Source organism: Lepidochelys olivacea (genome assembly GCF_965140295.1).
Source record: "Lepidochelys olivacea isolate rLepOli2 genome assembly, chromosome: 8".
Taxonomy (NCBI): Eukaryota; Metazoa; Chordata; order Testudines; family Cheloniidae; genus Lepidochelys; species Lepidochelys olivacea.
In genome coordinates, this window is record NC_140418.1 from 1452509 (window position 1) to 1475988 (window position 23480).

The window sequence follows — 23480 nt, forward strand, 5'->3', positions numbered from 1 at the left end:
GTAACCCACAGGGCTGGGCATGGGGTCACACCCCACAAGGGGGTGCCAGGCACTTGCCTCCAGCCAGGGGCTTCTGAGCTAAGCCCCTGCCCCAGGCCAGCGGGCAAATCACCATGCTGAGCCCAGCTCCTAGGGGACACGCTCACCTGGGCCTCTTCCCTGAGGGGCAGGGGGAGTGTGGTTCAGAGGCCCCAGAGCCAGTCCCAGCCTCTACCTCATGCTGCAGAGTGTCTTTGTCCCCCAGCAGCCCCCAGGGGCATGCAGTCAGCACCCTGCAGGGTCCCCTCAGCTCACCCACAGGGATCTCCCCTCCCAGGCACCTTGCTCCAGCTCTCAGAAGAGCCCATGGCTGGTGCATGGGGACGGGCTGGACCTGGCTCAACATGAGGCCCCATGGGCAGCTGCTCTATGGGGAAGGGCCTGGCCAGGTGCACACTGTGGGGGGCTGGCTCTGGGCCCCTCACCACGTGGCCCAGCTCTCACAGATCCGGGGACAGGCTGCCTGGGACCCCAGCCCCAAGGGCTGTAAGTGCATGGAGCCCCACAGTGCATAGCCCCAGGAAGCAGGTGGCCTGACTCGCCTACATAATGTGGGGGGAGAAGCAGGCATGAGGCTATGCAGTGACATGCTGAGCATCCGGCAGCAACCCAGGCCAAGAACCCAGGAGTCCTGGTGCCCCTAGGCCCTGCCGCTGCCCCGTGGCTGGGTTACATGCTCCTGAAGGGCTCAGGGACAGGGGGCCGTGGATAGACACAAGGGCGATGGGGTCTGGCCAGAAGAATGCTGCGAGGCTGTCAGGGGGTTTTCAGGGCTGGTGCGGGCTGCCCAGGACCCCACCTGCCAGGCCATGACGCAGGCACCGGAGAGGGGGGGACATGCTGATGCAGGAGGTGGGGGTTCAGCAAGCTGCAGAGGTCGGCACCCCACTGCCATCTGGGCAGGTGCCCAGACAAGGGGGCCAGGTGCCAAGAGTACATCTCCACAGGCTGTGTGTGAGGGGGGACCCCCCTTAACCCTGCGTGGTCTGGGCCCCAAGGAACACGCCGTAACACACCAGGCACAAGGAGCAGAGGTGGGGCCCTTCTCTCACTCCTGGGCAGCCTTTATGGTCCACACCTAGGAACAGGATAGTGCCTTCACACCCACAATCCAAGCTGGGGCCTTCGCAAGAGGCACACGTGGCCCTCGCACGGCTCAGAGCTCCTGCCTGCGGGGGTCGCTGCTCTGGGCCCTCGTCATCCCCAACTCAGCAAACGCCAGCCAGCCCCGAGGGCAGGGCGCAGCCCCGAGAAAGGGTGAGGCTGTGAAAACGGGGAACCCAGGGCAACCCGCCTAGGTGGGGACAATGAGCCCGCACTCGCACTTCAATGGAGGCCACCGCTCTTGGGTCCCCCACCCAAGTTACATCCCCCAAGCCAGGCCTGCTGGTCACCTTCCCCAGCACAGAAGGGAAGGGGCACCAGCCCACAGCCCCACCTCACAACTGGTTTGCTGCTGCCTTGCAATCCCCTCTGCAGCATTTCTGCCAGCCTGCAGAGCTCCCCGCAGCGCCCTGGGCCCCAGCTCCCGCCACAGAGCAAGAACGGGCTCCCTCTGCCCTGGAACGCAGACAGGGCCCCGGGGGAAAGCCCTGCCAGCAGCCAAGGGTGGACACAGGCAGCAGCCAGACTCTGCACGTTGGTTCCATGTGCAGGAGCCACCCGGAGCCCTTACCAGATCCCTGCAGCCCCCCAGCCAACACACCCACTCAGCAGTCATGGGGCCAGGCAGTTCTGGCACCCAGGGGTTACCAAAATCAGATGGACCCTTTTCCCACCCAAGGGGCACCTGCTCTCAGGGGGACAAGACTAGAGAAGGCGCGGTCCAGGGGAAAAGATGGAAATGTCCCAGAAAAACACAGGGGTTTTTCTAAGGCCCAGTCTGGAAAAATTGGAAATTTGGGGAAAAAGTGAAAAGAAACTTGTGTGAAAAGTTCTCTCTCCAGAAGAGCAGTGAAAGAGGGAGGAAAGACAGCAAACCCTGAGCTATGCCAGCACTTCCAAGAGTACTTTAACTGCTGAAGTTACACTGGGCCATACGGTGGCTGGGTCTGTCTAGAATCACAACACTCGGGCACATACGGCGGACAACGCACTGTTAAGGAGTCCAGGGTTGGCACTATAAAGCGTGGCTCTAAACTCAGAGTTACTGCTGGTCCTTAACCTTGTGCTCTGGTAGCTCTGCATGTTAGGGGGATACTCATTCTCTAGAGCCAGGACCTCCTCCTATGGCTGCAGGATGACAGCGGGTCCGGTCTATCTACATACTGGTGCTGAGCCCATGGGCTGGAACCTTCCTCTTCGTTTACATCAGTATTGAGGTTTTCTATTTTCAACATCTGGTTTTTTTCATATTTGCCATCGGGCAAAACAAACCCGCCTAAGTGCTCCCAGTAAATGGTTTATGGAGAGACAATGCATGGTGGCACTCGCAGAACTAGGCGACCCCAACGCAGCCTCGGCAGCGGCTCCCTCGGCAACGCAGGAGGGCTGAGGTTGGAGCCACAGGGACAAACATGCCCTGACCCCCGCCACCAGCACTTCTCCTTCTCTCCCCCCGCCCCCCCGAGAGTCTCTTTCCGGGAGCTTTTCGGCAGCTGTGCCCTTAGCCTGGGGAGGGAGAGCCAAGGCCAGGGGACAGCTCACGTCAGTATGCGAACCCAGCTTCATTGTACACCCTGAACACCTTCTCGATGGCGCACAGGTAGGCAGCGGTTCTCTGGTCCAAGCCCAGGTTGTACCTCGTGGCCATGTTCATGATTTGCTAGAAAACAAACAATACGCAGAGGCACAAGGGCTGAGCTGGACACCAGGTGGCTGAGAACCGGGAGGGCTGGCGCGGTGAAATCCAGCAGCTGCCAGCAAGCCTGGGCCCAGGACCATCCCTTCTGCAGCTCCAGCAGTGAGCCGGGGCAGGTCAGACCCAGGGTTTCAGTGGCAGTGGAGAGGCCGTGCCTGGGAAAATGGGGTTTTCCGGGCTGGCCAAGCAGGGCTCTCCCAGTCGCAGGAGAAGCCTGCACTCAGCAGTTCGGACGGAACGATCCTAGCGCTGCTAATGCACCTGGTAACTGGGACCCAGGGCCTGTGTATGGGCCACGTCCTTGGCAGGTTATACAAGGCACCCCCCACGGCAGCGCATCTCCAGCGGGAACCTCCCCTCGGCCTTCAGTCTGGGCGGCACCCAGTTCTACCCACAGACGTTCCGTCGGCTTCCAGCCCTCGACAACGGCAGTGGCAGGCCGTCAGGCACTTCAGGGTGAGGCTGCATCTTGCTCAGCCAGCTGCTCCCCATCCAGGCACAGCAGCGAGAACACGCGTGGGTGAGGCCTGGGAGGGGCTGGACACCAGCGGGGCCTCACTCAGCACCCAGGGGCTTGCCGGAGCCCCAGGCCACTCCCAGGCCCCAAGACTGTGGTTAGAGCAGCCCTGAGATCACAACTGGTCAGAGGCACTTGCGCTGCCAGCTGGGAGCTCCCAGGCCTCACGCCCTGCACCGATAACAGTGCAGAGGCATGGCCAAGGGAAGCTCTTTACTCGGCTACAACCCGGGGGGGGGGGGGGGCCACAAGAAAGGGAACGGAATAAACTGCTGCCCTGGCACTGATCCCCGGGGCCCCGGCTCGGAGCAGCTCCTGGGCGCGCCGAGGTGTGCAGGCCCCGTATGAATACTAGACGGAACCCGCACAACGAGAGGGCTAGGACTCGGACCCCAGGGCAGTCAGGAAGAGGGACCCGTTCCCCCCAGGTGTCACCATAGCTGATGCTCAGAGGCACATACCTGGGCCGAGCGGTCCATAGTGTAGGCCAGACCCGAGTGCACGATATCCTTCTCGGAGGCCCCCTGCAAGGGGAAAACAAATGAATCCCTGGACAGGGATGAGCTGAGCATCACCCCCCTTGCATAGCCGGACACAGCCTTCTCAGCTCTCCTCCTCGGGGCGAGAGGCAGCCCGCTCCACGGAAGGGCTACCAGCGCAGGCTGGGTGGCCATGAGGTGAACCCTGTGGGCCGGGTCGTCCTGGGCAGGCTGCTGCGGCGCTTCTCCGGGGACACTCCCTGGCTCAGTGGGTTGCGCCCAATTTACACCAGCATGAACCTGGTTGGCCCAGGTCTCAGATCACTGTAACTTGTGCTCCATCCCTCGCTAACCCCAGCCTGAACCTGAACCAAGCCCAGACCCTGGGAGTTCTGCAGGGCTCTCGTTGCTCTAACACCGACTCGTCCCCATCCACTTGAGCACCAGCCCCCCCTTTCCAAGGACTGGTCCCTACGGCCTCGGCGTCAGCCTCGTACTAGTACAGAGCCCAGCTCCAAGCCCGCACCACTGGGTTTCCAACACACCCCTGGCTACAGGAGTTCCAGGTAGCCAAAGCGGGGGCTGCCTACAGCCCAGGGGGCCAGCATCTCCCTTGCGACAGCCCCATCTTTGCCATGAAGCTCAGCCGGCTGGGGCCTGCAGGCTGCGCTTCCCGGCCTGAGCCCTGCCTTTTATCCCTCACCCTTCTGGCCATTTGTCCTTAAAGGGTTCAGGGAGTCAGGACAGTCTAGTCCCAGGGCCGATTCATCCTTTCCTTGGGGCCCTTCCACACCAGTGACACTGGGGCAAAGGGGCTGCAGAGCTGGCATAAGGTCCTCCCGGGAACCCCAAGCCTACTCTGTGCCTCCCGCACAGCAGCCCCGGGCGCTGCAGTGTTCTGTGGGGAGTTGGGGTCAGGGCTGCAGCCAGGGAATTCTGCACCCTTGCGAAGACCCACGGGCCCTTGCAGCAGGGGCACACCTTGGGCAGCCCTCAGAGCTGTCCTGGCCTGTCCCATGTCAGCACCCACTGCACCCCAATAAGGGAGGTCTCTGTCCCTGCACCAGCACCAGCCTGGATCTGGCCCACAGCTCTGGAGTGAGGCTGCCCTTTTGCCAGCACCAGAGCAGCATGCAGAGCAGACAAAGCCTCGACTTACTGCCACCCTGGCCTGGAACTCCGGAGAGGGGATGATGGGGATCTCGCCGCTGCCCTTCCCAAGGGTCCGCTCCAGGCTCTGCTGGACAGACATCAGCAGGTGGTAGTTGGAGTCCCACTCGTACTTGAAGGTCAGGCGGCCATAGCTCACGTGGTTCAGGTTCTTCAGCCACTCGAAGAAGGAAACCGTCACGCCGCCCGCGTTCACATACAGGTCCTGCGAGGGGAGAGGCCGTGATGGAATAGACCCTCCCGTGGCTGCGGGGAGGCCCCTCAACACACAGAGCAGAGTCCCGATACATCCGCTCCAGAGCCATCCTAGGGCAGCGGCTGCAGGCAGGTCCCTCCCTCCTCCTGCCACCCGTCTCATGGGAGAGGAACTGGAGTCGCATGGGGAACCGCGTGCGGGCAGCACCTCGCTTTAGGTCCCCTTCCGACTGCTGACCCGGCTCCTGCCAGAATCGCTGCACCTGCACCAGGGGCTGCTTCCAGCAGCAGGTAGGAGGGGGCGGTGACGCTGCAAGGCAGGCCCAGGGAGGAGGAGAGATCCAGAGCATCTGGTTTGTTCACACAGAGCTGGGCAGAGCCGGGCAGCCTGGGCACATTCCTGGCCCGCTTTTGTTCTGCTCCCTACGCGCCCCCACACGGACTCAGCCCCTGGGGACTCCCAGACCACTGCCACCGAAGGGTCGCCACCACGCTGGCTGCACGGGTGTTCTGAAGCTGATGAAGTGCAGACTCCTGTCAGCTTGTCCCCAGGCAGCCAGCCCCCAGAGCAGAAACAAGCCCTGGACGAGGGCCCCCCTGTTCTCATAGAGCCACAACCATGGGAGAGACCCTGCAGTCCCCCCATGTGTGCCGAGTGCAGGGAACAAAGCTGGATTTCATGGCCCAAACTTGAGGGAGCAGGTCACACTGCCCTGGGCAAACCTGGGGCAAACTCAGTGAGCCCTGAAATGGACTTGAGATCAGCCTGGGAAACGGGGCACAAGGCAAAGCAGAAAACCTGGCCCCTCCCTGGCATGCAGCTGGGTACAAGGGAGAGCTACTGCCACTCACAACCAGGTGCTCGTGTGGGCAGCACCATCATCGATACTGAGGAACCTCGCAGCAACCAGCGGAGCTGCTGCAGATTTACACCAGTGGAAGTCAGAACCAAGTTTGACCCTGTGGGCTCAGCCCTGCCTCCATTACCGGGCAGTTCCCCTGGCCCCCGTGGCACAGAGAGCGGAGCTGGGCGCTGCGAGGGAATCCGGGGAGTAGCACAACGGGGCGGCGTAACTGAGCAAGGCTCTCGCTCCTAGGCCAGAGCGAGCCCTGACAGAAGCCCGAAACAACGTCACGGCGCAGGCCACTCTTCCGCATGCGCAGCACCTGCCGAATCAGCATATGCTGCCCACCCTCCCACCAAGTCCCGCTTGTGCGCCATGGCTGGATTTGGCCCTACAGCATCATGTCCATCTGACAGCTCTCAGCAACTGCCCTGGCCCTGGCCAAGCCAAGCTGGGAAAGAACCTTCACGGGAGGGGAAGTCTGCTCAACCATGCCTTGCTAGAGCATCAGGGCTGAGCAGGAACCACCATGGGGCCAGGGAGAGCAAAGGAAAGTTCTCCCGCCTGTTTACCCCGCGCCCTGGGCTGACTCGCAGGACCACAGTCCCCGGCCGTACCGGGATGACGAGGATATTTCTCTGCAAGAAGATCTCATGGGCCGCTGGTGTCGTGGGGCCGTTGGCAGCTTCGGCGATAATCTGTGAAGCACAAACAAAGGCACGAGGCAGCCAGTGCCCAGAGGAGGTGGACACAGGGCTGCGGTCACGATGGGAGACTCGCCGCAGCCTTGTTCCCTACTCTCAACAAGGGTTATTTCCAGCAGCCCTTTCCCAGGGTGCTGAGTACCAGTGGGCAGCTGCTCAGCCTGCGCCAGCTGAAGGCCAGATTGGTAACTCACCAGAACCCAGGGCTGCCCAGAGTTTGTGTAAAGTACAGACGACGGCAGAGTTCGGGCCTGGAGCGACTGCAAGTTCCAGCATGTCCTGCTCCACCGTGAGCCACGTGGCGGAGATCATGCCTGCTGGGACCTGTCGTCTCCATGGGCTGCACCTGGCCAGCAGGCCCATGCTCTGGCTACTCCGAGGTACTGCATTTGTTTGTTGCCTAGTGGAGAGTGACAAGATCCCCATGTGCAGGGGATACCGATCTCCTTCCTCCTCTGAAATGTCTCTCCCCACCAGTGGTTTCCTGACCCTTTTCTTGCCCTCTGGCATGGCCCAAATGGCTGCACTGGGGCTGAGGGTTAGCTTGCTGAGAGGCGCACAAGAGGCTGCTCTAGCAATTCCCCGCTCCCTCCCCGCACAGTGAGACGTGAGGTGTTGACTCACCACACACGCTTGATACCACTCAGGTTTCCATAAGGAACGTTGACCGTGGCAACTGGTGCCTGGACACCGTAAGAGCGACTCATCACCTCTGCCTCATGCTCCAGCACCATGGGGATGCTTATCTGTCTTCAAATGAACCCGTCTATCTATATTCCCTCTGAACAATTGCAGAGGGGAAGGGCCGGCTCAGAGCACAAGGAGCTGCACGCTGTATGTTGACAGTCAGTCTACACTGGGTCATTTATATACAGAGAGCCAAATTCTGCTCCCCGGTACCTGGGACAGCTCCCGTTGCTTCAGGCGCTCTTGGATGGGGAAGGGGAGCATTCTTTGTACTGCGTACCTTGGCTTGGACCCGATGCGCGTTATCTTTCGTGAGCTGCTTCTCGATAGCAGCTGGGATGAGGATGTCACAAGGTACTTCGAGGACGCTGCCATCATAAGGCTCTGCTTTGGGAAAGCCAACTATGGTGCCATGTTCCTGGAATGACAAGGCCAATTCAGCAGTGCCCAGCCAGCTGCTTTGCAGAGCCCCTTCTGTAAGTGGCCCACAGCTGCACCACAGCACCCGTCCATGGCTGGCTTCTGCTGGCGTTTGTAGACACCTGAGCCATAATCTACAGGAGAAGAGAAGAGAGGAGCTGTCCACTCCCCACATTTCTTCTGCATCTGGAGCTGGGCTGGACACTCACACACCACCCCCCATTAAGACCACATTTTTGTGGGTCTGGATTGAACCTACCTTCTTATAGTCTTCTAGTTCCTTGGGATGGATCCCGCTGGAATTGTAAATAGCGCCATCCACCTCCCCGACACACACACAGCATGCTCCGTAGCGGTGCAGGTACCTCATGGTGTGCAGGCCCGTGTTGCCAAAGCCCTACAAGAAGAGAGGTCAGAGAGCCGCTAAGTGGGGGAATCCAAACACACATGAAAAAACGAACCAGGAGTTCCACACTGGGGCCCTTTAAGGTGTTTGGGGCTGGGCACTACTGGCTTTGAAAATGCCTAACAGCCATCTCATAGTATCCAGGGGCAAGGCACTCAGGAACATGTGGGCTAAGAGCCAGTAATGAGATTCAGTCTTTGGAGGGCTGCTGGCTACTCAGCAAGTTCTGGCACTGTAAGTGGCCCGCTGTGGACAAAAGGACCGGTCACGCAGCAGCCTCGGCATTCACAATCACTTCCACAGTGTGCAGTCATGACAGGTTAACTGCTTCTGAGCAGGAAGCTATAGTGTTCTGTTTTACGAGAAAATGGACCCAGAAAAAAAAACAAGACCAGCTCCTGCAATGGGCTTTCCCCCTGGATGGTCAAGGCAGGCTAGACATTAGCTGAATGTTAGACAGACCTTTTATCCTCCTATGCTGGTTCAATTAACTTCCAAGAAACCAGAAGGAGGAAGAATTATTGCAGGTAAGGGAGAACTCATAATAGTGGGGTTCTTGGCTATTAGCAAGGATGCACAAAGATGCTGTCTCCAGCTCTGTTTGCCAGAAGCTGGGAATGGGCGACAGGAGATGGATCACTTGATGATTCCCTGTTCTGTTCATTCCCTCTAGGGCACCTGAAATAGTCACTGACAGCAGACAGGATACTGGGCTAGATGGACCTTTGGTCTGACCCAGTGTGGCCGTTCTTATGTTCTTCCCCTTAAGGCAGGTGTCTTTGCCCCACCTGGATCCTAGCTCAGCTGCTGGCCAGGGTCAGATTCTTAAAGCAAAGCTGAAAACCAATTTCTTATTTAGCAAAAACAACTTCCACAGAAAAACTATAAAGATGAAGCAGCCAAGGGCCTCTCCTCTCTGCTTCATTAGCCCAGTAAGTTAATTAGAAAGTGTTCACAATCCCTTTGGAGATTGCTCAGAATAGTTAATTCAATAGAGGTGACTCCTGGAGCCATCACTTCCTTGTACCATCTCAGCTTGGCTGGCAGAGTTCTGTGGCCTGAGGCACGGACTCTCACAGGTCACGGCATATTTCTCTTGGAATGAAGAAGCAGCTGGGAGGCAACGAGCTTCACGTCCCACAGAAAGGGAGCTCCATTCGTAATGGGTAATCAGAAAAGAAAAACCAATGCCCAGCAGCAGCCCTTTCCCAGTCAAGCATCACTCCCATACAGGTGGTCACCCTGCACGAAGCCCTTCATTTCAGATGCTGAAGAAACAGGTGTGTGCTTGTCACACAGCTAGACAGACCCGAGCCCTGAATGTAAATGGACACAGTGCACCACTCACAACGGTCAGCTGAATGTGAAAGAGACCAGGCTTAGAATGCCTGGACAACATGTGCCAACCAGGCTAATGATCAACCATGTCTTTTCAGATTCATCACCCACCAAATTCCAGCCCAGAAACAGCAGGGCGCTAAGTACAATGCAGGTGAGCCACACCTTCCTCAGTTGTTGATTAAAACATGACAAATGTATTCCAACCAGTCTTCAGCAGCTCCACCAGAACAATCCCTGCTAGGCAGTGTAGATGCTAGATCTGGCAGGACATACCATGCCAGTTTTACTGCTGCACAGAGGCTACAGTGCGTTTGCATTTGTGGGTATTAGTAAAATAGCAACTTGCCTAAAATGGACCATGTAAAGCAGGGGGAGTGCCGGTAAGTGAAGGGACTGTTTTACAAACACGCAGAAGACCTCTCCAATTCAATATTGGATATGGGAACAGGAATTTTAGCACGTTATGTTTTCAGGACCCCAGCCTTCCTGCACAGTCTGAGAGCAATGGGCATCAGTGACCGGAGGGTCAATCCCCAGCCTTGCTACGCAGCTTGTGTGGGATATTGCTGGCAGGCTCTCCTAGGTACCACAATGTGGGGAGCAGAGAAAGGCCGGGAAGTCTGATAACATTGTTTCCACTGGTCCATACATTTGGGTGTACAGGGCACGGCAGGCTCCGACAGACACACGGACTATGCTCACACTAGAAACGCTCCAGGGGCACCTGCATTCTCAAAGGAAACCTGCACAATGCTTTCCAAAGATGAGCCTCGGAACTTCAGTTCGTAGCTCTGCTAGACACAAACTCATGGACCGAACACACATAGCATTTATGGCTTATTACAACCATCTGTAACCCACTCACCCCCCACCCCTTCTTTCTCCGCTATGCCTGGAGAGATGTTAACAGGCCACTTCAACTTAAACGGTCCCTTGAAATGTGTGTTACCTACCTATGCAAAGCAAATTTGTTCCACCTTGTCTTTAGCTGTGATGCTCAGAGCACCTTTCCCAGACCCGCAGAAGGGCTCTGTGTAGCTTGAAAGCTTGTCTCTTTCCCCAACAGAACTTGGTCCAATAAAAGACATCACCTTCCCCACTTGTCTCTTATACCTGAATATGGCCAGACACAAGGAGAGCCTTTTAACAACTTGGTGCCTGTGTAAATAGGTTCAGAAGGAACACAACCATGGGACACAAATATCACAGGACCAGAGTGAACTTCCTACACCAGAGTCCAGAGATGCTATTTTCCTGAGCTTTGGCTAGGGAGACTCGGCTCCCAGGCCACAGGTTCTTCATCATCCTGGAAAGGTTTTTGTCAGAGAACTGGGTGACGAGGGACTGTGAGCGTGAGTAATGCTGCCAGAGGCAGTCAGCACATTAGCACTAGACGCTCCAGGCCACTTTGATGAACCCAAAGCTCAGGAGCTGTAAGTGCTCCATTGCCATCTGGCAGGATAAATGCTATGACATCCAGCAAGACAGAAAGCCGGGCTGATTCTGCAGGCAACGTTTGGAAAAAATGAACCACTGAGCTGGATCAGCAGAGTCGGAGTGTAGCAGCATTTGCCAAAGAGTGAGTCGGCAGCACCATGAGAAGAGGGCAGAGTTATCTGAGACACACAAGAGGGAAGCATTTCACTATGGTTACGAGGCAGGCCCTCCACTGGGATCTGCGGGGCAGAGACAGGAGGGAAGGTGGAGAGAGATGCAGAGCAGCCAGAGAAGGCAAGCTTCCAGGTTGACTGCACACAGACACATCTGGCTAAATCAGGCTTCCCTCACTTCTCACCCAGCACAAAGACACTTAAGGACACCAGTCCTACAGCGGCCCATGTTAGGCAGTGGGGCTTTGGAGACAGACCCACCAGGGTGGAGGCACAGAGTTACATAACATGTTTGTGCATAACACCTTTGATTTTCCAAGGTTCTCAGCACCCAAAGTGCCCACTGACTTCAACTGCACTTGTGGGTACTTTCCCCTCTGAGAAGCGGACCCTGGCTTACATGCAAAGCCCTGTGAACTCCTGGGTTCCATGGAATTCTCCCCAGGCCACAGAATCATGCTCCAGAATCTCAGCTTCTTTAAAAAAAAAGAAAAGACGTTTCTAGCTCTTGTGGTTGCAGAGATAGCCTTGAAAACATGAGCCGAGTGCAAACCATGCAGTCCGAGTTCCTACAGTCTGCAACCACTGCCTGCCTGAGTCTGCAGAGAGCCTGAAACAACAGCTCTAAGAAGTGCTAACCACCCCATTAATTTGGAACTGGGACCTGTGGACTCCATAGTTCCATAATATGGAAGATTCCCAAGATGCAAAATTCACCATTTTGCTCTGGCTGGGCACCTGGTATTTTGTTCACCATCTCCCTGCCCTGCTGGGACCTGCTGTAGCTGTATCTTTCACTGCAGATTTCCTCAAGAGGGGATGCAGGATTACATCATGTGCTCTCTGCACTATTCCACAAATCCAAGCACGGGGGTCAGGAGGCTAGAGCTAGCATCCAGCCTGCTGCCAGGGAGCTGACCCGCTGAAGCTAGCTACAAGTCCCACTGCTTCCCTAGTTCCTACAGACAGAAGGAGATTCTCTGCTGCATTTTACATCCATGAGCCATCACTGCATGTTTAAGAGAGCTGGGGCGCGTGGGCATGAGAGGTGCTGCATGGTGGTAGAACATATTAAAATAAAACAGAAAGCCATTTGAGATTTACTGAAGAGCATTACAGAAAATGCCAGGGATTAATTATGTATTAATTATTACTAATAAGTTAACACTGGTGTATTGCTTTTCACAAAATGCAGGGGTTCCTGCAGCAGACTCTGGTTCCGAACATGGGGTCTTGCTTATTTCTGCATGTACCCGACGTGTGACCCTGGGCGTGGCAGAGCTGCAGGCACTGAACATCTGGCCTTAGCGTGTAATCAACATGCAACCAGCTACTGCGACATATTTTGTTTCCAAGGTATTAGATGCGTAGCAAGCTGCACTGGGATGTTCCACGGCACGGGTGGAGGGAGAGGCTAACACAGGACGCTGCACCAACCCACAGCACAATTCACAGAGCCGCAGGGTGTCAGCTGTTGAGGCCAACTGTCTTCCCATCTGGAGACGGTTTGTGTTCTCAACGGCAGACAAGAGGGTTGGGAGATAAATGTCAGGCAGCACTGCTGTAGCTGAACCTGAAAGCCAAAGGCTCATTCATCGACATCCATCTGTCTGCGTGGAAGGAGGATGCACAGCAGCTGATTTCCGCTGGGAATGGAGTGATGGCGACAATGAAGACCACAAGAAAACAAGCCTCGTTTACAATGTTATGGCTCTGCCCAGTGCTTACCTGCAACACAAAGGTCTTGCCAGGGAAACCGGGGCTTAGGCCAATGAGGTTCATATAGAGAGCATTGTTGATGTAGTTCTCAACCCCGCGCAACAGACCACGGCCTGTGGCAGGGACTCTCCCATGGATTCCTCCCTGACTAATAGGCTTCCCTGTCACACAGGCATGGGCATTGATATCCTACAATTCCAAACAGAAGAACAAAGGTCAAGACCTCGTCTCACTCGACTGGTCCAGAGAAAACAAGGCCCATTAGAGTTCAGACTTTCCTTGACCCACGGGTGCCCAGCCCAGTCAAAGATAAAGCAACTTTACTGTCAACCCTATTTTAGCACTAAACCCAGCTAGTCTGCACCATCCCAATACACCGAGCCCAACCTCAGCGGGAGGTCACCCGACAAGCCATGGGAATGTACCACCTCCCTGAAAACAGCAGTATCTCAGCTGGCTATATGATAAGCCAACATTACCTTGTACCCGAGAGTGTGGGAGTAGGTGTCAGCAATCCAGGACATCTCCCTTTCCCCTGTATTTATGTCAGGAGCAGCAACATCAGTTCCAGGCCCTGCCAGGAATAACAGATCTGTCAATTCTGGTTCCTTCTCAGTTCGGTCTCTTGGTTCAAACAAATCACAGTACCTGCACTTCTGAAGGGCCCTGGGATTATAAGGCCAGCCCAACACAACCCACTGTTGCCTTTAGATACAGCTAATGATCTTCCATCTGCAACGTGGCATTTCCTATCCACTCCGGTCACAGCCTTACACAGCTTCACTGCCCCTGGGCTTTGACAGGACTCTTCCCAACCCTCACACACCCATGGTGACTCCAAGAGTCTTTGCTGTGTGACGACTCTCCCTTGATCCATGTCACATGCTGAGGGAGAAGGAACTACAAAGCTTCAGATTCCATATACACACCCCTGGCTGTCTAGGCCAGAGGAATCTCGATGGAATGCAAAGGTCACAATCAGTGGTCTGGTATCGTGTTATTTGTATTACCATAGCGCCTAGGAGCCCAGCCAGGGACCAGGACCCCCAGTGCGAGGTGCTTTACAAACACAGAACAAAAAGACGGGCCTTATCCCAGACGTTCTGCAGTCTAAGTGTAAGCCAGGTGAAAACAAGTGGATCCAGACAGACAAGGGAACAATAAGACAATATCGGTCAACGTGACCAGCAGTGGCCCCAGCACACCTGTTGCCTAGCCACTTGGTTCTCTGCTGGTTCCTTTGCCTACCTGCAAAGCAGTCATTTTTCATACAGCCCTGGAGGAAAATGTGGGAAGGAGCCACCCTCACCTATAAATCCCTTCTTGGCCATTTCAATCGTAAACTGCCTTGTTATTTTCTCCAGCTCACCTTCCTGTGCAAGAACATCAAAATTCAGCCATTACTGAGGGCCCCAAAAGCAAAGCAAACACCTGAGGGATGGCACCCAGCAGGTGCCATATGCCTTGACAGAGGCAATGTGTTCTGATGTCCACAAAGCTTCAAGCATGGCTGAGGCGCTGCAGGAGTTCATGCAACTGGCGCCGTACAGAACTGGGGCGCCGTTAAACTGAAGTGAGCAATTACTGCATGCTTGGTCCCCTCTGCTCACAGCTCAAGGAACGCCCAGCCCTCCAGCCCAACTCAAACTCACACAACTTGCCCCAACACACCTGCTGGTACAGCCCCAGCCGCGTGTCTCCTGTCACCTGCCTGGCTGAATATACTGAATCATAAATCAAAGCTCATCAGCTCTTTCTCCCCCAGAGCTGCTTTTCACAGCCACTGGAGAGAGCTGCTCACCACCAATACCTCTTTCTTGCTTGTCAGAGTGCATCACTAGGACATGGACACTGAGGAATGGCTGCAGGAATCCTGTGCAAATGGAGCATGAACAATAAAAAGGAAACAAGGCCAACTTACTGAATACTTCTTTGGATCAATCTTCACGCCAGCCATGGCACCACCAAAGGGAACATCTGAAAGACATCAGGCAGCCAGATCAGTGACAGGCATACAGATGTCCTGCCCTAACTCACTGTTTTGTTATGAAGAGGGGCTGTGCGAGTGACTACACCAATTCTTAAAGTCTGCTGGGGCATCGATCCAGAAGGGGAGCTAACAACGCAAAGGAAGTACGGTTGGTAACTAGAGTACAGGACCAGACCCCCCTCCCACACTAACCTGTCACTGCCTCCATAACATCTGTAAGGCCCAGGTCCTAAACAAAGAATGGCTAGTGAACCTGTACCTGTCACAAACATCACCAGCAAGAACTGAATCCATGACAACCAGGAGATACAAGATGTATTTCATGAGTGAAACCGCTGTGACAGGACCTCTGGGATACAACCTGGAACTGTGGAACTGCTGTGCCCCCCCTTCACTCTCCAGCCTGGGCTGTCTCTCACAATGCTATGCCAGTGGCAAGTAGCCAACCCCTCCAGGCACTGTGATCACGCAGCCATCAGCATGTGGAGCCCCACACCCAGGTAAATTGCATGAAGGCTCTCTTAAGCCACTCATGAATTATGCAGAGAGAAGCATGAGCCAATCACACCCGCTCCCAGCCTTGCACCCCAGAATATACCGTCTCACACTGCTCAAGACTCCCTTGGACAGTGCAAGCTCATTCATTAGTTCTCCAGTCCAACAAAGGGTGGTGGACGTGCAACAGCCCCTGATAACCTACCGAGCGTCACAACCCCCTCTCCAGCACTCACAATTTTTCAAGATAGAACAGAACTCCTTGATCCCACCACTCAAGCATCCCAAATTCAGAGCAATGGGCCTTTAAGGCACTTCAGAGCCCCCACCACCACACAGTTTACATAGCACAATACATCTTGGCTAACACACACCTGTCACAGTTACACGCAGCACTTTGAGAGCATGGCATTCTGAGCACCACCACGCCATTGACAGAGCCCACCGGGCGCCTTCCCAACTCTCATTGACTTACCCACCACAGCACATTTGTAGGTCATTAAGGCTGCCAGGGCTTTTACATCATCAATGCTAATTGACTCACAAAACCGAATCCCTGGGGAAAAGGAGAGAGACAACAAATGAAGGAGACCTGCATATCCAGCAAGCCAGTGGCACAGAGGAGAGTCAAAAAGGGCCCACCGCCATGGCCGGCCTCTCTACAATGGCAGCACCTAGTCACAAGGTCAAATCGCCCATCACTCAGCTCTACCTGTTTCTCTCAGCTGCTCTGAGAAAGGAAGGTTATTTCACAGGCACCAGACACCATCCAGATACAGCTGCTCAGGTTTCATTTAGCAACCTGGAGGTGGCGGAGCATTTCCCGCCAACACTCTTCGCGTCTGAATGGCTCATGGAGAAGTCATGTGGGCACCCGGCACCCTGCCCTGGCAGTGTTAACGATCAGCGACGCTGCAGCACCTTTAGCATCAATCCCACGGGAGTGTTAATGGAGAGAGAGGTTGGGTAGGGGAGGAAGTGCTGGGCTCGGGCCCGGCCCCCTTTGCCGGGCGGGGAGGTGCCGGCTCGGGCCCGGCCCCCTTTGCCGGGCGGGGAGGTGCCGGCTCGGGGCCGGCCCCCTTTGCCGGGCGGGGAGGTGCCGCCTCGGGGCCGGCCCCCTTTGCCGGGCGGGGAGGTGCCGCCTCGGGGCCGGCCCCCTTTGCCGGGCGGGGAGGTGCCGCCTCGGGGCCGGCCCCCTTTGCCGGGCGGGGAGGTGCCGCCTCGGGGCCGGCCCCCTTTGCCGGGCGGGGAGGTGCCGCCTCGGGGCCGGCCCCCTTTGCCGGGCGGGGAGGTGCCGCCTCGGGGCCGGCCCCCTTTGCCGGGCGGGGAGGTGCCGCCTCGGGGCCGGCCCCCTTTGCCGGGCGGGGAGGTGCCGCCTCGGGGCCGGCCCCCTTTGCCGGGCGGGGAGGTGCCGCCTCGGGGCCGGCCCCCTTTGCCGGGCGGGGAGGTGCCGCCTCGGGGCCGGCCCCCTTTGCCGGGCGGGGAGGTGCCGCCTCGGGGCCGGCCCCCTTTGCCGGGCGGGGAGGTGCCGCCTCGGGGCCGGCCCCCTTTGCCGGGCGGGGAGGTGCCGCCTCGGGGCCGGCCCCCTTTGCCGGGCGGGGAGGTGCCGCCTCGGGGCCGGCCCCCTTTGCCGGGCGGGGAGGTGCCGGCTCGGGGCCGGCCCCCTTTGCCGGGCGGGGAGGTGCCGGCTCGGGGCCGGCCCCCTTTGCCGGGCGGGGAGGTGCCGGCTCGGGGCCGGCCCCCTTTGCCGGGCGGGGAGGTGCCGGCTCGGGGCCGGCCCCCTTTGCCGGGCGGGGAGGTGCCGGCTCGGGGCCGGCCCCCTTTGCCGGGCGGGGAGGTGCCGGCTCGGGGCCGGCCCCCTTTGCCGGGCGGGGAGGTGCCGGCTCGGGGCCGGCCCCCTTTGCCGGGCGGGGAGGTGCCGGCTCGGGGCCGGCCCCCTTTGCCGGGCGGGGAGGTGCCGGCTCGGGCCGGCCCCCTTTGCCGGGCGGGGAGGTGCCGGCTGGGCTGGGCTCAGGCCCGGCCCCCTTACCCCCTTTGCAGGGCAGGAGGTGCTGGCTGTGCTGGGCCCGCCAGCCCTCGACCACCTCCCAGTGGCCGGTGTCCCGCTTCACGGGGATGGAGACCTCCAGGACGTGGCTGCAGCGCTGGATGGTTTCCAGGATGCCGTGCACCCACTGCCGCTTCTCGGTCTCGGGCCGCGAGCTGCGGAGCTGCTGCACCAGGTCATCCTCGGCCACGCGCATGGCCCGCGTGCAGAACGTCTCCACCATGGGCAGGAGCCCGGGCGCGTCGAGGCCGGCCTGGGCCGCGGCCGCCACGTGCTTCCCCCTGCGCCGCCCGAGAGCGCGGCCGCCTTCCCCGCCACTTCCGCCTTCCGCGGCGTCACTTCCGGTTGGCGGAGCCCCGCCGCCGCTCACTGGCTGCCATAGTAACGCGGCCTTACGGCGGCCCGCCTCCGCTAGGAGCCTGAGCCCGGCCCGCCCGCTCCGCCCAGCCGTCGTCAGCGCCTCCCCGTGCAGCGGCCCGGCCCGCAGCACCCTCTGCATGGCCGCGGCTCGGGCTGGCTGGGGAGCCCGCTCCTGAGACAGGGGCAGGCGGGCGAGACGCGGACACCCTGATTGGCTGAGAGGGGGCCGGGGCAGCCGCGCAGAGGAGACTCTCCTGATTGGCTGACGGGGCTGGACGTAAGAAGATGGATGCTCCTGAATGGCTGAGAAGGAAGTGGGCGGGCGTCATCCCACTCTTCACATTGGCTGAGAGTCCGGCCAATGGGTGACAAGGCGGGAAGAGCAGCTGTGACCCAAGCACGTTGCGCCCGATGGGGCAGAGGGGCGGGGCATGGTGTGAAGGGGAGGGGCCATTAGGGGGCTGTTCCCGCTCCGCCCCCCCCCCCGGGCTGTTGCTCCCAGCAGCCTTTGCTCTGTGCTGCACCAGCCGGGTGGGCTCTGCCCTCCCCCCCCCGGGGCTCCCCCCAGGGAGGGGCCGTGCCCCCGGCTGAGGCAGCTGGGCGGCCGTGGCCCTTGGGGCCCCGTGCGAGGCCCCTTGTTTGTGCCCCCGTGCGAGGCCCCTTGTTTGTGCCCCCGTGCGAAGCCCCTTGTTTGTGCCCCCGTGCGAGGCCCCTTGTTTGTGCCCCCGTGCGAGGCCCCTTGTTTGTGCCCCCGTGCGAAGCCCCTTGTTTGTGCCCCCGTGCGAGGCCCCTTGTTTGTGCCCACTGGCCCCTAGGGCAGTTCCTGGGATGAGCGCCAAACCGGCCCCAGGGTTTGCTCCCCGGGAGGTACCGTCGCCATAGGCCTTAGGCTCCCCTGTCCTGCTCTGCCGCCCGGTCCGGGCCGCCCGGTCCCTCTGCAGCCCAGCGAGCAGGGCGTGAAGGGGAAAGTCGCTCGCTGTTTCCCCGCGGCAGAGTGCTCCAGCTGCCTGGGAGCTGGGGTCACGGGGGGAGTTTGGCCGTCCCTTGTTTTCCCTCCGCTGGCCTGTGGGGACTGAACTCCCCTCAACCTGGTGATCAGTCATAGGGACAGGGCTTCCCAGAGTCGGCTGTTTCACCGGGCCGGGGGCCTGGGCGGGGGCATGCCAGATCGCGTGCACACGGAGAAGCAGTCATGGTAGTCTCCAGAGCGGTCACCCTAGCACCTTTCTCCGAGTTCACGGGCACCAACTAAGTTAATTTAAAAACATTTTTAATTCCCTAGAACTGCATCATTTTATATTTAATATTTGCCTCTGGGAATTAGCTCTTAAGTAAATAACATGTTTTACAAAACAAGCTTAATGAGGCATTTACCTGATAGATCTCAAACCCCCTAAGGTAAAGAATGCATATTTATAACAGAGGACCAAGACATGTTGGAATTTTTATTCTTAAATACCAAAGTCATTAAAAGGACATAATCAAGTTGTTTTTAAAATAATGTTTAAATATTTATTTCTTACCTTCAGACTCTTTGAAGACTGAAAAATAAATACTTCCTTACCCTAACTTGGCTTTCCTCAGTCATGTGCATACTCGTTTGTTTTTGTAGGGTTCTTCATGATAAGCATGGAGTTGCTCTAGTTGCTTTTTAGAAAACATTGGTTTGAGGAGAATTACATGCATCTTGTAAACAAATATAAGAACAAAAAACTCCAGGGTGCCCCTTATATAATACAAATATGTATTAAATCTGGTTAGGTTTGTAACACAAGCTGGCAAAAGCTCTTTCCACTCTTAGCTCATGGTGCCTTTTCTGTTTCACATTCCATACTGAAGAAATAAGTGCTGTATTTCTGGGGAGGACACACTCTATTCCTTTCAGAGTGGTAGCTGTGTTAGTCTGTATCAGTAGAAAGAACGAGGAGGACTTGTGGCACGTTAGAGACTAACAAAATTATTTGAGCTTAAGTTTTCATGGGCTAAAGCCCACTTCATAAGATGCATAATGAAGTGATTGGATCTCTGCTGTAAGTGCAAAACTCATCACAAGCTTAACTTTGGAACTGTGATGGTGCTTCCATAGTAATTGTCAGTATTATTTTCCCTCCCCTTCCTTAGGCATTCTACCATCTTGTGTGATTTGTGTTACTCCTGATGTGCTCTGAGCAGAGGTGTCATGGAACTGTCCCCTGTGGCACCCTAGGATTGCCAACTTTCTAGTTGCACAAAACCGAACACCCTAGCCCTGCCTCTTCCCCCAAGGCCCCGCCTCTTCCCCCAAGGCCCCATCCACACTACATTCCCCCTCCCTTGGTGGCTCGCTCTCCCCCACCCTCACTCACTTTCATGGGGCTGGGGCAGTGTAACGATGCTGCCCTTGATGGGACACAACTGAGAGTATCCATTCAGGACAAATTGCTAAGAGGAGGGCAATTACAGCCCCAGGCTGGTGGTTCTCCACTTCTAAGGCACACCAGACCAGCCAAACAGGGAGGACTTCAGTCTCACCCACTGGCTAACCACAAGTCACACAAGCAATTCCCTTAGACACTCCAGTTTCCCAATATCATCACCAGTGCCACTCATTATGAGGACAAATGGTTATGAAAACCAATACCCCAGTGAAAGAAAAAAGGTTCTCTCGATCCCAAAGGACCAAGACCCAGACCCAGGTCAATATACAAGTCAGACCTTATCCACAAATCACGCTGTTGCGAATCCTTTAGAATCTAAAATCAAAAGGTTTATTCATAAAAGAAAGAAATATAGATGAGAGCTAGAATTGGTTAAGTGGAATCAATGATGTACAGTGATGGCAAAGTTCTTGGTTCAGGCTTGTAGCAGTGATGGAATAAACTGCAGGTTCAAATCAAGTCTCTGGAGAACATCCACAGCTGGGATGGGTCCTTCAGTCCTTTGTTCAGAGCTTCAGTTTGTAGCAAAGTTCTTCCAGAGGTAAGAAGCAGGATTGGAAACAAAATGGAGGGGTTTCCAGGGCCTTTTATATTCTCTGCCCTGTGAAAGGACACCCCTTTGTTCTTACTGTGGGATATCACAGTAGCAAGATGGTGTTTGGAGTCACATGGGCAAGTCACATGTCCATGCCTGACTCAGTGCTTTACAGGCTGGCGCCATTGTTTACATGTTAGTTTGAATGTTCCCAGGAAAGCTCAGATGTGGGTTGGCATCTCCCAAAGTCCCAACTGTGGCCATGCCAGTGCGCTGCCAGCTGTCAGTGTGGACAGACTGCAGCGCTTTCCCTACGGAGCTCTCCGATGGTGGGTTTAACTCCCAGCGCTCTATATCTGCAAGTGTAGCCAGGCCCTGGGTGTTTCTTGATTGGGCTCTTACTTGAGAATTGTCCTTTCTCAAGAAGCTGACCAAATGCTTCACTGAGGCTGCCTAGAATCAAACACATTGAGATACAAGTACACAGCCAATATTCATAACTTCAACTACAAAATGATACACACACAGACAGCATCATCACAACCAGCAAATCATAACCTTTCCATAGACACCTTACTGGACCTCCTTTTTACAAGATTTGGTGCAGCTATAGGACCTTGGTTGCAACAATGATCTATACGGTCACAGTTCATGTCAATAACATCACACCCCCAACACAAAACTGATGCAGGAAGGGATGACACAAACATCACTGACTGCATCCCAAGAGCTCCCCACCTGGGTTCTGCCTTACTACAGCTAGTATTGGTATATAACTGAAATGGTTTATCAAAGTCATCTTCAATAACATGATTGAATCGCTTTACAAACTCCAGGTAAAACTTGGTTAGAACAATATTGGATTGGATCTGCTCTTGCAGCATGGTTCCTGTATGCCTCATGTGATGTCAAGAGCTCAAGAAAATTGCTACTTTAGCTATACAAATGCTGGCAAATGTTTAGAACCCAATTAACATCAAGTCACTGTAGATATTAATGTTGTCCATAGTACAGGAATCTTGGCATTTAGCGGTGAAAGCGATATGGTAGTGTGCCTCAGTTTCCCTTTTCATACAGCACATTAGGTTTGGAATGTCTTTTCCCCTGTGAAAAGTTCCAATACTGTTTACAGGCATTAACTGTGAAACATCAGTATAACCAGGCCTTTTAACATACAGTGTGTTCTCAGGTTTCAGAGTAGCAGCCGTGTTAGTCTGTATCCGCAAAAAGAAAAGGAGGACTTGTGGCCCTTCTGCCATGTACATTGGCCAAACCAGACAGTCTCTACGTAAAAGAATGAATGGACACAAATCAGACATCAAGAATTATAACATTCAAAAACCAGTTGGAGAACACTTCAATCTCTTTGGTCGCTCGATTACAGACCTAAAAGTGGCAATTCTTCAACAAAAAAACTTCAAACACAGACTCCAATGAGAGACTGCTGAATTGGAATTAATTTGCAAACTGGATACAATTAACTTAGGCTTGAATAGAGACTGGGAGTGGATGTGTCATTACACAAAGTAAAACTATTTCCACCTGTTTATTCCCTCCTTTCCCCCCACCCCCACCCCCACTGTTCCTCACACATTCTTGTGAACTGCTGGAAATGGCCCACCTTAATTATCACTACAAAAGGTTCCCACTCCCCCCCACCCCTACTCTCCTGCTGGTAATAGCTCACCTTACCTGATTACTCTCCTTAAGTGTGTATGGTAACACCCATCGTTTCATGTTCTCTGTGTATATAAAATCTCCCCACTGTATTTTCCACTGAATGCATCCGATGAAGTGAGCTGTAGCTCATGAAAGCTTATGCTCAGATAAATTGGTTAGTCTCTAAGGTGCCACAAGTACTCCTTTTCTTTTTAGTGTGTTCTCATGTGATCCATTTAACATGTTCAAGGGTTTTTTCCAAAGATTTAGGCACATTGGACATTTCTACAGTTCTTGGTAATAGCAACACATTAGTTACCAAAACTACCATGAGCAATAACATCAAATCCATTGCAAGTGTCCATCTACAATCATTTTTGTCATGCCACACCTTTGGCTCTATACCACTGGGGTTTGGGCCTTTTAGGGTTACCCTGTGGCTTCCCTTTGCAAAATTAAGTTCTCTTTTTCCTCCTTGTTCTGTAGGATCAAACCCTGATTTCTTTTGTTTAACAGAATTCACTGGCTGAGGGGGTGTGCTCTCTATGCTAACAGCCATTAGCAAGTCTTTCTTCTCCCTGTCAGTCAGGTAATTTGCATCAATACAGACAGGAGCCAGTTCACCAGTTTTCAGATCCTTAAGTGCTAGGGTTCCAAGGCTGTTCCGGTACCCTGTGGCACCCTGAGCTTTCCCCTGAGTGCTTACAGTTCATTCTGAACCCAGGCCACCCCACAGTTAACATTTGCCATCTTAAAAGTCGACTACTGATTCCTAGTTTTTGTGTTCTTTCTCTTACCCACGTTCTCATCCATGACAGAATTTTACCTCTCACCTCTTACTACACAGATTCCTTAATAGCCTCTTGTGAGAAATGTTGCCACAGGAAAGGTCAAACCACTGATGGCGTCTTGCTCCCCGAGAGCCTGGGGCGGGGGGAGACCTGAGCGTGTTCTGGCTCTGTCAGGCCTTTCTTATGCACAAGATGAGGCAAAAGGAGTGTCTGAACCCAGAGTGGCCCCATCGCGCACCCCCCAGGGGCTGGAG

At 55.5% G+C, this 23480-nt stretch overlaps 1 protein-coding gene across 2 annotated transcripts; it reads right to left on the reverse strand.

Moving 5' to 3' along the window:
- Positions 1-2427: 2427 nt before the first annotated feature.
- Positions 2428-18215, reverse strand: LOC311524973 (glutamate dehydrogenase, mitochondrial-like). 2 transcript variants are annotated; one of them, XM_084636646.1, is made up of 12 exons: positions 17447-18213; positions 15893-15973; positions 14854-14909; positions 14242-14305; positions 13412-13506; positions 12942-13121; positions 8116-8253; positions 7717-7854; positions 6663-6743; positions 4995-5210; positions 3818-3880; positions 2428-2803 (listed from the first exon to the last, which is right to left on the reverse strand). In XM_084636646.1, the coding sequence occupies exons 1-12, from the start codon at positions 17961-17963 to the stop codon at positions 2687-2689; spliced, it is 1746 nt and encodes a 581-aa protein (XP_084492772.1). In that variant the 5' UTR covers positions 17964-18213; the 3' UTR covers positions 2428-2686. The 2 variants fall into 2 exon arrangements, with proteins under 2 accessions (XP_084492772.1, XP_084492773.1); XM_084636647.1 differs by lacking the exon at positions 12942-13121 and having other exon boundaries at positions 17447-18215.
- Positions 18216-23480: the final 5265 nt, after the last annotated feature.

What these genes read in the sequence shown, in the direction of transcription:
- LOC311524973 (XM_084636646.1), bottom strand. Translation starts at nt 17,963, where the DNA reads ATGCAGAGGGTGCTGCGGGCCGGGCCGCTGCACGGGGAGGCGCTGACG. An exon ending in TTGATCCAAAGAAGTATTCA is followed by an intron (nt 14,306 to 14,853) that starts GTAAGTTGGCCT and finishes GTTCTTGCACAG; the next exon opens with GAAGGTGAGCTGGAGAAAAT. An exon ending in CGCATCGGGTCCAAGCCAAG is followed by an intron (nt 6,744 to 7,716) that starts GTACGCAGTACA and finishes TGTGCTTCACAG; the next exon opens with ATTATCGCCGAAGCTGCCAA.